General features: G+C 45.6%; 1 protein-coding gene across 1 annotated transcript in view; it reads left to right on the forward strand.

Annotated features, from left to right (window-relative positions):
* The window catches only part of NCBP1 (nuclear cap binding protein subunit 1), a 2,903,332-nt gene that overhangs the window by 1,523,773 nt on the left and 1,366,152 nt on the right, over positions 1-13,407 (forward strand). The window contains exon 14 of the mRNA XM_044060340.1: positions 9,672-9,736. Coding sequence (XP_043916275.1) covers positions 9,672-9,736 — 65 coding nt within the window. The remainder of the gene's footprint in view (positions 1-9,671; positions 9,737-13,407) is intronic.

Here is a 13,407-nt window from a genome sequence, read left to right on the forward strand (position 1 = left end):
CTTCCCTATGCTTCTACACAGTGTGGGGTTCTTGCTCAATATTAAGTCTGTGACTCCCTCTCAGGAACAGGTGTTTTAGGTTGCATGATTTATCCCAGTGCTGGATAACATTCCTCCTCTCAAGTTCCTCTTCTTTTTCCAGTCTCCTCTTTCTCTTTCAGTCCTTCCTGCAAGGAAATTTCTCTGAGCCCTGGGGTGTACAAGGCATCCACCATTCTCATAGCTCCTTTTGCTGAACTCCATATGATAACATTTCAATGGTGTCTGAAGATTGTTTGGCTCCAGCATTGCCACCTGATGGAATATCTGGTCCCTTTCTTACCTTGTCTCAGGCTCAAGATCAGAAGCAGTACATGGATGCTTCCAATCAAGGTTGGGCAGCCTCCTCCAGCACCCTGAAAGTCCCAGGATCTTTATGCTCCCATCAGATGACAGACCATCTCAACATCAAGGATATTAGAGCTGTCCTGCCAGCTCTACAGGCCTTTCACTCCCTTTAGGCTCCAGGTCATTTAAATGTTTTCTTAATGACGGTACCAAAGTCATGCGGTACATCCACAAGTATGGGCACAAAATCGTAACTTTACAGGCTGGCATTTCAGGCATGGGATTTGCAGTCCTCCATCACCTCTTTGTTCAGGTAGATGTTATGTGATCCTATCTCGCCTACATTCTGACTGATGGGTTCGGAGCCGATCCCTCGGCTCCGACTCGGCACGCTTATGCCAAAGAGCGAAGTCTCTTATTGGCTGAGCTTACTATATCCCAGGATGCACCACTACCAGTCTCCCAGATCGCGTTTGCCGCTAACAAGTGAAGACGTGGTCTCGAGCTGGCTGAGCTAAGTAGTGATTATTTCACTAACTTTTCTGTCAGGGATTTCTTTATTCTTCAACAAAAAGCTGTTTTAACAGCTATTCTTGTGTTTAGAGTGCGTTTGGAGAAATTTACTTGGTAATTTCTTGTGTTGTGAGTGTTGACTAGGAGTACCTCTTGTGTGGAAAGGCCTTTCCCGGTCTTTTTGGTGGTTAGGTGACTTCTGTTCTGTGTAGGGATCTCGGATCCTTTATACTGCTGGTAGTTTCTCTTTCTCTTAAAAGAAGGACAAGCAGAGAAAATTTCTTTTCTAATTACAGTGTTTGTACTGTGTTTTGGCTATAATTCACCGGAATGTCTCAGGTTCCTAGGCCTTCAGGCTTTAAAAAGTGCACCAAGTGCAACTTTAAAATGTCTATCACAGATGACCACTCTCTCTGTGTTTATTGTTTGGGTGCAAAACATTTGCAGGAGTCCTGCAGTGTGTGTCACGCTTTTTCCTCGAGGGTCCTCCAAGAGAGGAAAAATAAGCTCATATTAAAAGGCCTTATAAAACCCTCCTTCGAAGAAGCTTTAGCATCCTCTCCTTCTCCTGCTAAAAAGAAAAGGGCGTCGGCTCCGACCAGTCCGTCGGATCCGACCGCCAAAAGGCATAGGCAAGTTTCTCCTTCGGCTCCAAGGTCTTCGGAGCCGAGGGCGGAACGGTCTGCCTCGATGCCACCAGTCTCGACTCCTCTGGCTTCGGAGCAGATGGCTGGGGCATCGAGAGGCGGGTCATCTTCGTCGGCTCCACTGGTTTCGGAGCCGATGAAGGCTGTCCGCTCAGACACTTCCTCCTCGGCGCCGAAGTCCTCCTCGGCACCGATGGAAACTAGTTTGGGTATTCCTTCGGCGCCGATAGTCATCGAGTCGCCTCGGAGCCGGTCCCCTAGCCCCTTGGGGCCGTTGGAGAGGCCATCTCGAACCCGTTCAGTATCCTCTAGGTCATCGAGGATGTCAGATTCGGACATAGACAGGGTGCTCCAAAGACTGTTCCAGTCCCCAGTCTTTCAAAAATTTGTTTCGGCTCCGACCCAGTTGGCTTCGGAGCCGATGGCCCATGCCCATGTCATTGCCATTCCTCCTCCGACCGCTTCGGCTCCGTCGGAGCAGGTGCGGTTGGAGCCGGTAGAGGTCTTAGGGTCGGCTCCGACCCTTACTCCAACCCCGGCCTTCCGGTCCGAGTTTGGTACACGGACTTCTTCGGCTGGACCCGGGGGTGATGTTTCGGGACCTATGCTGTCTGTTCCGAGCCTCCCTCTCGGTGCTTCGGCTGCGGGACTTCCGTCTGCTATCATGGCTCCGGGGACCGGACACTCCCAGGATTCTGGGGTCCGGCTTTCAGAGCTATGAGGAGTGCCTTGGCCAAGACTTCTTGCCATCTCTCCGGCTTTACCGGCACCTTCCCTGGGCGTGGAGACTGGGTCTTTGGCAGTTCCCCTGTCCTTAGGCAGCGGAGCCCCTGGGCCTGAGGTTACCCCCACTGGGGTTCCCTCCTCCTGAGGGTTCTTGAGTTGTCTTCAGAGGAGCCCCAAGGAAGAGATCGTGCAAGAGGAAGCACGTGGACTCCCCGAGTCTATTACATCGACACTGATCTTGATGATGCGGAGGGGTCCCAGTCGTCCTCGGATGATGTCTCATTTGCAGACATCTTAGAGATCCTCAAACAACGAGGCGGCTGGATATCCAAACCCCTCTGCTGATGAGTCAGTGCTCCTCAAGGCCTTTGGGGCTCAGCCCTCCGCCTCCTGGGTGTCTCCGCCCTTGACGAGCTCCTGGATTTAGTTTGTCGAGGCGTGGGAACATCCAGATACCGTGGAACCAGTCCCTTCTCGCCCTAACAAATTTTTGTCTGCCCCACCCGAGAAGGAGTTCCTGACTAAAGGCGTGGCTGTAGATGCCATGGTGGTGGCATCTGCTACACAACAGGACGTGGCAGAGGCTTCAACGTCCGTCCATCCTCCTAATAAGGAGTCTAGGAGCATGGACCGTGCGGAAGCGCACCCTGACTTCAGCGGCCTTTACTTTAAGGTCCCTGAATTATTTGGCACATTTTACCAGGCTTCAGAGGGATCTGGTCAAGGAACTGTCAGATTCCCTCTCGGGTAACCTACCTGAGCAGCTAGCCCAGTCGGTTAGCTCTCAGTTGGCTATCCTTGCTTCAATTTCTAACTCGTCCATGAGGCTCATTTCATATGCGGCCGAAGGGGCGGTAGAGCGCAGGCACAGGCGTGGCTCTACGGTGACAAGCCTGGCTCCGTTTGTGTCATTTTGCGGAGGCCTTCAAGTCTTCCTTCGCCGACGCTCCCTTTGATGGGTCCTCTTTGTTTGGACCTAAGGTTAAAGACACTCTTACCCGCTGTGAGCAAGAAGGAAAAACTTTATCTGCCATAGGTGCACGTTATTCCACTCCCTTTCGGCCTTATCCCAAGGCTAAAGGAGGAGGGAAGATGTGGTTCCGCAAATCACGTAAGTTTTTCCATCAACAGCAGGAAGATTCCCCTTCCAGAGGCAGAGGACGGGGAAATTTTTCTGGGAGACGCCGTCCCAGAGGCGGCAGAGGGCCCCGCAATTCTGGAGACCGCGAGTCCTTTCGTGGCTCTTCAGCCTCCCACACTTCATGAGGGATTGCCCGGCTGTGCTGCTCCGGAGCCAGTCGGGTGCCGTTTGCCAAGCACCTAAAAGCCTGGGAGTCAATCACTCAGGACAGATGGGTGCTTCGGATTATTGCCGGAGGTTACACCATTCCCTTCACACACTCACCCCCACCGTCCAAAAAAATCCCGGACCCACCACCCAGTCAAAGGGAAATTGCAGCCGCAGAAGCGTTAAAGCTGCTAGAAAAAGGAGTCATCCAACCGGTCCCCACAGACCAGATCGGATCCGAAATTACTCAAGGTTCTTTTTAGTGCCAAAAAAGACAGGGGACCTGAGACCAATATTGGATCTCAGCAGACTAAACCAATCCGTCACGAAATCCAAATTCGAATGGTCACGTTACAATCCATTCTCCCATTATTGGAGAAGGATGTTTGGATGTGCTCCATAGATCTCAAGGACGCCTATTATCACATACCGATACATCGGGCGTCCAGGAAGTATCTGCGCTTCAGCCTGGGAGACAGTCATTTCCAATTTTGTGCTCTGCCCTTTGGTCTCACCACAGCCCCAGGGTGTTCACCAAGTGTTTGGCAGTAGTAACTGCTCACCTGAGGAGTCTTGGATTCCAAGTGTTTCCCTATCTGGACGACTGGCTCCTGACTGCCACCACCAGTCATCTACTAATGGACAACCTCAAAGCCACCTTTTCCCTGGGTGCTACCCTGGGAATTACATTCAATTGGTCAAAGTCTGTCTTGCTGCCCTCTCAGCGCATAAGGTTCATAGGAGCAGAGATAGACTCAAAATTGATGCGCGTTTTTCTTCCTACCGAAAGGATCCAAACTTTACAAGGCCAAGTTCAAGCCCTGCTTTCAAGATCCAAGGCCCCAGCCAGGATGGTTCTGCAACTTTTAGGTTCGATGTCTGCCACAGTTCTTCTAGTTCCTCTGGCAAGATTGCACATGAGGATTCTTCAGTGGCTATTATCGACTCAATGGTCCTTTCAGGATCTTCCCCTCAATCATCCCATTATGATTACAGAAACGTGCAAACGGGACCTTCGCTGGTGGCTTCAGACATCCAATCTGAATCAGGGAAGTCCTTTTGTTATTCCCCCTCCAGTGGTCACCCTGACGACGGATGCCTCCCAGACAAGGTGGGGGGGGGGGCATTGTCTGGGCAGGTTAGTTCAGGGTTCCTGGCTTCCAGACGAAACCTTTCTCCACATCAATGTATTGGAGATGAGGGCTGTACTTCTGTCCCTACAGGCCTTACACAAGTTTCTCCCTCAGGGCATTATCGCTATCCACACAGACAACATGTCTGTGGTCTGGTATCTAAACAAACAGGGAGGGACCAGATCTTACCCCCTTTCCAGAGAGGCCATGAGGGTGTGGGAATGGGCTGTAGCTACCAGCCGTTTCTTGGTAGCGACCCACATTCCGGGGAAATCCAATATATTGGCAGACAGATTAAGCAGGACAATTCTCTCTCCTCACGAGTGGTCCCTGAACGAAACAGTAGCAGCTCAGGTTTTCAGAAGATGGGGGACGCCGTGCTGCGACCTGTTTGCAACACCACAAAACACAAAGTGCAAAAGGTTCTTCTCCTTGACTCCACATCAGGGGGAAGCAGCTATGGATGCTTTAGCACAACCTTGGCCAACAGGGCTACTTTATGCCTTTCCTCCGATTCCACTTCTCCCCAAAGTCATTCAGAAAGCTTCTCAATTGGGGTCCACATTGATACTAATTGCTCCGCACTGGCCTCGTCAGGTATGGTTTCCCTACCTGAAGAAACATGCGGTGGACGATCCTTGGGTTTTAGATCTAACTCCGGATCTGCTAATTCATCAGTCGGGACGACAACACCAGTCCCTTCACACTTTGAAGTTGACAGCTTGGCTCCTCCACTTCCGACTTTAGTCAGAAATCACACCTTAGAACCGGAAGTTATTCACATTTTATCTTCGGCCCACAAACCCACCACTAACAAATTGTACCTCAGTAAGTGGAAGAGGTTTGCTATCTGGGCTCAACTCAGGGGCTTAGACCCTATCACTGCCCCGATCCCAGAGGTTTTGAAATTTTTAACATCCTTGTTTAATCAAGGATCTTCTGTCTCTACTATTAAAGTCCAACTAGCAGCTATCTCTAAATTTCACGAATCCATGGATCCTCCGTTGATGAGCAGCAGATTATGCAAAACTTTCATTAAAGGTGCGGGGCTGTTAAGACCCCCAGTTTTTCATCCTGCGCCTCTGTGGGATCTTGATTTGGTACTTCGTGCATTAACATCTTCCCCTTTCGAACCGGCTACTACATGTGAGTTAAAATATCTGTCTTGGAAAACTGCCTTCTTAGTTGCAATTACCTCTGCAAGAAGAGTTTCAGAGCTTCAAGCCCTATCTGTCAAACCACCGTACTTGATTTTTCACAAGGATAGAGTATCACTTAGGCCTAACCCATCCTTTGTCCCAAAGGTCTGTTCTAATCTCTGTCTCCAACAATCTCTAGAGCTACCAGTTTTCTTTCCAAAATTCTCCAATGAAGCAGAATACACTCTCCATAAATTGGATGTTCACAGGCAATTGCGCTTCTATCTGGACAGGACTCAGCAAATTCGTAAATCAGACCAGTTGTTTGTGTCCTTCTCAGACAATAAATTGGGTAAAACCATCACAAAAGCTACTATCTCCAAATGGATTAGAGATTGTATGACTCAGGCGTATTCCTCTACGAATAAGCAACTTACAACATCTATCAAAGCTCACTCTATCAGAGCTATGGCTACTTCTATAGCTTTTCATTCCAAGCTCGCTATTTCTGAGATTTGTGCTGCGGCTACTTGGTCCAATCCGCACACTTTCATTTCCCACTATAAATTGGATGTGGCATCTAAAGGGCGAGCATCATTTGGTTCCACGGTACTCAGGAGTGTTTTCCAGTGAGCCACCCAGGATTCAGGTGCTAGGGACGCTGTCCCATCAGTCAGAATGTAGGCGAGATAGGATCACATAACATCTTTTAGTTATGTACTCACCATAACTTCAGATGTTTGGGATCCATCTCGCCTACATTCCTAATACCCACCCTCCTTCCCCCGGCCTTGGAGATCAGAAGAGATTGAACGGTTTTGAGTTCTACTGTTTTATCTTGTTTCTTCTGACGATGTTATATAAGCAGTGCTTGCATGTGTGCATGTATGCGGACAAACTAGATCTGGGGGACTGGTAGTGGTGCATCCTGGGATATAGTAAGCTCAGCCAATAAGAGACTTCGCTCTTTGGCATAAGCGTGCCGAGTCGGAGCCGAGGGATCGGCTCCGAACCCATCAGTCAGAATGTAGGCGAGATGGATCCCAAACATCTGAAGTTATGGTGAGTACATAACTAAAAGTTTACATCCCTTCACTGTACAATCTAGTGACACTCTTGAGCAGGTCCTGGACAAATCCTCATGAATAGATTCTTCACAGGGAAGTGTTTCTGGACATTTTCCATTGATGGGGAACTCTTCCCGTAAATGTTTTTGCCTTCCTTGCAGGGTGGCTTTTCAGGCTTGGGATTTTGCAGTCCACTGTCACCTGTTTCTTCAGGTTATTGACATCCCTTCAAAGCACTGTCTGGTAGAAGAGACTGAGCAGGTTCAGGGCAAGTCCTCACAAATGGATGCTTCAGAGGGAGGTGTTTCTGGGCATTGTACATTGGTGGGATACTCCGCAGGTAAAGTTTTTTTGCCTCCCCTCTGAACAGACAACTTCCCCAGTTATGTTCCAGAGTGCCATGTCCACTGACTTGGAGAGTGGACCCATGTCTTTTTCTTGGCAGGAGATGTTTCAGTATGCCTATTCTTCTCTTCCTTTGTTTCCAAGGGTCTTGCACAAGATCATGTGAGGGACACTGAAAATCTTGCTGGTGACTCCCTTTTGACCCAGGCAGCACTGATTCCCTCTTCTGTTTTACCTGACCAGGGGTAGTTATCACAAGTTACCTCAATGGTTGGAGCTTCTCACACAAGACAAGGGAGCTTTCATTCATCCTTGCTTGTTCACAATTCAGCTGATACTTTGGGTGATAGGATTTTGATGTCATTTAGGCACCACTTTTCTGAGGATGTGCTTCAGGTTTTGGAGGAGACCAAAAAACCCTCTTATAAGAAACTCCTCTGTGACTAAATGGGAGAGATTTTTTATTTGGTATCTCAGGCATGACCAAGACCCTTTTTCTGGGGGGGGGGGGGTCCTGACCTTCCTTTCTTATTTGTGAGTTGCTCAGTTCTGGTTTGGCAGATCTCTGCCAAAATTCATTTGTCATCCGTTTCTGCCAGTCTGCCTTGGAATCCTCTTTTGGCTTCTAGTTTTCAAGCCAGTTTATAAAAAGCACCCTTCATATCAAGCTTCCAAGAAAGCCTATTCCTTCTCCTTAGACCATGAATTTTGTTCTTGCAAATTGACTCAGTCCCCTTTTGAGACTCCTTTTTCTTCCCTGTAGCATTGTTTTGGAAGACTCTATAGTTGGTGGAACTTCAAGCACTTGTGGTGGTTCCATTTTTTTTCACAAGGACAGAGACGTTTCTCCATACCAGTCCTTCTCTTATGCCCAATGTGGTTAATGATTTGCCCTTGAATTAGTCCATTCATTCTCCTCCTTTTTTTACATTCTCCACAGACTTTGAGTGAGATGGTACTACACACTTTGGGTTTGCATACACAGCCAAGATATTACTTGGAAAAGGCAAAACATATCGGGAAATCTGAGCAAATTTTTATTTCCCTTTTGTCAGGAAATTGGGTTTTGCAGTGCATAAGTAAGCCATATCCTGCTGGATTTCTAGGGCAATTTCTCTTTGTTGTTCTTTTCATGGCAAGTAGCTGGTCTCATTTGTTTGTGCTCATTCTATTAGTGCAGTAGTGGCCTCTCTTGGTGCCTTTTCTTTCTCTTCAAGGGTGTGGATACTAGAGGTCCATCTTGGAAGCTGCTACTTTGTCTCCTGTTCACACTTTTACCAAGCATTGCAAGTTGGATGTCATTTCCAGGGTCATCCTTAGCTGTGTGGGAGGGCTGTTCTCTGCCTTCATCCTCCTATACTTTCTAGTAGCTTTTGCACTCTCCCAAGAATAAGGAATACTGCAACATTGATAAGGAAGGGCATAATACAGTTGTAAGATCTTACTGCAACAGTAGATGTCCTGCTTGGAATTGTAGTATTCTGTTCCTCCATTCTTCCCCCTTTTACTTTCTGTTGCCCTCCTCCTGACCAAGGTTTTTTTCCTTCTCTTTCCCTTCCTGGATGTGCATGTTGTCTTCTCTGGGGTTGCTCTGGTTTTCCAGGGGCACTTCATTTCTTCGGATTAGGCATCTGTACGTCACATGTACCTTACGCTTTGCACTTGGACATGCATTTGATGTATGATGCCTGGAAGATGTAAAGTCTTCGGTATTCTGGCTGGGATTCAGGCTCTCCTCAGCAGGATATCCGAAAAGTAAACAATACTGCAACAGTGAGAAATAGGTTATCTACTGTTATGACAAGATCTTGTACAACTGTACTTTGTCAAAGATTACGTTTTGACAGCTGTTCCGGTGGAGTAAAGAGATAAAGCAGCTCAGGTGATTTAGAGTAGTTGGGAGGGGAGTTGGGGAGTCCCTGCCCTAGGTGAGAGGGCAGTCCATCAGTCATACTCCCTAAAGAGAAATGTGTTCCAAACAGGTGAGTTACCCCCTGACAAAGTCGAGAAGAACAGGGAGCAGGGAAAGGAGTGGGTGGTCATATGAGAGACACCCCCAGCCCAGATGGATACAAAGATGGCCATGCCCACAAAATGACTTTACAGTACTGGATTAAGTCTGGTGCGAGGGTTAGGAGATTAGCTGGTAGACCCAGCATGGATATGGGGTGCTGGGAAGCCAGGTCAGTAATATGAAGTTAAATGGTATCACAATTTTATTTAAAGAATCATTTTTAACGCATACAAATTTGTATATGTTGCTTACATGATTTGTAGCTGAAGTTAAGGGGAATACTCATGCAGACTTGCAACACTGCATTTTTCACCAATATCCCATAGTGTGAATTGTAAACTTTGAACCTTAGTAGGATAATTCATATTTGAAAGTGTTATTCAACTGGAGCTGTGATAGTATTTTAGTAGAATAGACTTTTCATCCTTCCCAAATATGTAACTCAAAGTGGCCCTTAACCACACATTTCCAGCTTGCCCAAGCTACTGAAATGTTGTATATGCGTCTGGATACTATGAATACCAGTTGTATAATCAGGTATTTTCATTTATTTCTGCATTTTTCTTAATTGTGTAACCTTGTTTCTGTGTCACTTTTTGTTAATGCACTTTAAGGCAGATCTTTATGTAGCAGTTCCTTATCTCTCGTTTAATGAAAAAGAAATGACATGGCCCACTTAGAATTGATCCCAGACACGTACATATCACTTTTCTGCAGTTCTAGTTGTCTGAAATGAATTTTTTAGCATGAATTTTACTTGACAGAACTTGTTTTCCAGCTTATATAAACCAGTACTGGTCAGTGTGCATAACTGAGGTAAACATTTTCTTGCTTAACTGCAGGCAGGTCAGGTTTGAATAGCTGATCTGGTCACTGGAGGAGCCAGCCAGGTGAGTGAAATGCACACCCTAATTCTGTTGCACGCATCCTGGGGTAGGGTAAGCTTCCTGTTTGACTGTGGTACCAATGGAGTCTAGGGTTATACGTTGTACAGGGCAAGGCAGGGTGAAATACAGGCCAATTTCTGCAGTGGAAGGTATTTTTATAGTAGCACATAAACCACTTTGATGTCATTGCAACTCTGTTCATAGATGTGTGTAGGTCAAAAGGGAAAGTCCTCCCCTACCATTAGGATGGCAGTATACTTGAATGTGCCTGTGTCTTCCCCGCTTTGATGTAGAGGTTGAGGAGGAGATTTAAGACACAGGACCGGAGGTGGCTGATTTGTGGGAAGTATACAAAACATAAATAATGCTCGTTATTAAAAAGAATTTCTAGAAAATAGTGTCTAAATGAGTTTCATTTGAAGTTAAATATATTTTTATATTAGACTGTGTATTTGGGAAGCTGCACAAAAACTGATTTGAGTTTTTTTCATCTCAACTACTGATCTTTGTTGTCTTGATGGTGATTTAACACTGAGAACCTACCTTACTGTCTGAGATTTGCTTCATCTCCTCTTACATGACATTTTGGATTCCCCTTTATGAAACTTTCATATTTGGGGATATGCTTACTCTGCACAGATGCACACTGATGTTACCTTAAGCAGTAGGAAAGGTGTCTAGTCCCTGAGCCCTCCAGATCTTTTCTGCTGTTTGCACCGTTTACATCTTGATCCTTACACTTTGGCGAGAAGCTGACGTTCAGAGTCGAATTGAAACCTTAATGGTCTAGGATTTGAGGACTCTCCTTGATTTGATTCTTGGTTGAGTTCATTTTCCAACTGTCATTACTGGGCAGAAAGCTTGGAATGACATGCATTCCTAGATATATCCATATGTGTTTGCTCTAGTAGGTTTCGTAGTGTGCATACATATATGCATGTATGCTTGTCATCCAAGCTTGCCAGTTTGCCACTCAGAGTTCAGCTCACATCACAGTCCGTGGTATCAGCTGTAAGTGTAGCATTCCAGTGCTTAACAGATATGTGGTAATGCGTCCAGCAGAGGCATCACAACAGGGATGCCTGTATCATCTTGGAGCAGTTTTTGAGGAAGATGTCTTTCAAGCACATATATATGTATCAAATCTCATAATAGAATCTCTTACAATTCCAATGAACAAACGTAGTCATGGGCTATACAAGGCAGTTAGACCAGTGGCCATATGTGCTTTGCTGGTAACTACCGTCTGACTCTACCACCCTTTACAAAGGGGGATGTAAAGCATCCGAGTTCTGGAGTAATTTTAAGGTTGCTATTACAGTTGTCTAAGCTATGTTTGAAAGGCAAGGTCTCACATTGCTTGACCCATAAGACAGTCTGCTGCAGATGGGGGAGTTGCTGGGTAACAAACCTATCCCTTCATTTTGTTTTTATTTCCTGATGTAGGTTGAAATCTTACGTACTGTATTGGCTGGTGTATTTGACATAGAGAAGATGATCAAGGACAACAAGATCCCTATGGACACAGTAGACAAGGAATGGGATCCCCCGTTAGAAGCCTATACAATGCTCACTCAGTACAAGGACAAAGATTCTAGTCTTTCCAGATAGCTAAGGTTGTTGAAGCCAGACACTTTTTTGTTAGGTTCCCATGCATTTTCCAGTTAATATGTCTAACTAGATAAATGTCAAGGGTACATTGTATTCTATAATGGGTTTGACTAGAGCAGAATGTAAGGGAATAATGACTTCCTTGTTTTTAGAACAAATGCCCTTGGCAGTTAGTTGTGAAATAACATCGGTCTTCAGTTTCTTGCATTCTGTAATCTTAAAACAGGGTGTATTGTTTGCAGTTTAACTTTGCACAGTCTTCATGCAATACATCCTTCATGTGATTTTTCACATCCTAAAAGTTAAAACTAGAATTTCTAGTGACTTGATATTTTTTCCTATTTTCATTTTTAGTAGAAGATGGAAAAGATATTAAGGTGGCTACATTTTATTCAGGTGTAATCGTTTTAATCATGTGCATACCCCTTTAATATTCCTGATAATTTATGTCAACCCAGTCAAATCTAATATAATTTATGTCTTTTAAGACCACCATGGTTGTGAATGAGGGGAACATGATGTGTACTGCCTACCTTAATGTGGCTAAGGCGTTCAGTATAATACCCCACTCAGGTATTGTTGACAGGTTCTCAGAACTAGGCATATATCCCTACAGAGCTCACTGGATTACTATCTGGCTCACAGGTAAGACCCAAAAAGTCAGGATTGGTGAGACCACCTCCACCAAGAGACCTCCTTCCAGTGGAGTACCCTAGTGCTCCATGTTGGGCACGTTCCTGTTTGGCATCTACTTCTCGGAGGTCAAAGGCTTCTGGCTCACCAAGTTCACAGATAGCTGTAAATTTGGAACCGTCATATTCCCCACAACAGCAATATTCTACAAAAGTTTCTAACACAAATGACTGAAGTGTAAGCCACAGATTAAAATTCATTGCAGAGAAATGCATTATATAGTGCTCTCTGTGAAATCCTTTACCCAAGTTAATTACTTTATCAATAAAGTACCCTTAAGAGTTGACCTGATAGGGATCTTTGAGCATAATGTAGACAGTAAACTGGCGTATGACCAACAAGTAGCTAAGATAGTAAGAAAATCTTCCTGTGTAGCTCATCTCAAGGGTGAGGCATCCAGGTCAAAGGAAGCAATAGTACCACTCTACTTAGCCCTTATCAGACCCATCAGTTGAGTACAGTGCTCCCTTTGGCATGTACCTAACCGGGCACTTGCAACAGTTGGAATGCCCTCAAAGGGTTCCTCACTAGTAGAATTCAGGGTATGAATACCTCGTCATACATAGATCATCTTAAGGTCCTATCTCTGTACTTAGTCTTCTACTGGTTACTGAGAGGTAGTCTGTTCCTAGTATATTAGGCATCCTCAGATCCAGCTCTGATGAATCTTTTGCACATCCACAAGACAAACAATACCAGGAACACTAGAGCCAAGGATCTGAACTTTGTCTCCAACATAAATAGAACCTGTTGAAGGGACTGATGTGTTGCAAAGAATCCTTGTTCTATGGAATAAGCTCCCCATCTGTGTGGAGCAGAGTTCATCCCTGATTATTCAAAAGAAACGTTGATCATTGGATGGGAACTTGCAAATTCATCCCTGTTCTAGCCCTCACGTCTCTGATTAACAGAGATTACAGTAAGTAAATTAATCCTCAAATAACACTCCCCCAACATAACTCTTGGCTACCTCTTTACTAATGTACCCCTGCCATATAGTTTTCCAAGAAAGTCTAG

This window comes from Protopterus annectens, chromosome 2.part0, assembly GCF_019279795.1.
Source record: "Protopterus annectens isolate FY-2018-M chromosome 2.part0, PAN1.0, whole genome shotgun sequence".
NCBI classification, from domain to species: domain Eukaryota; kingdom Metazoa; phylum Chordata; order Ceratodontiformes; family Protopteridae; genus Protopterus; species Protopterus annectens.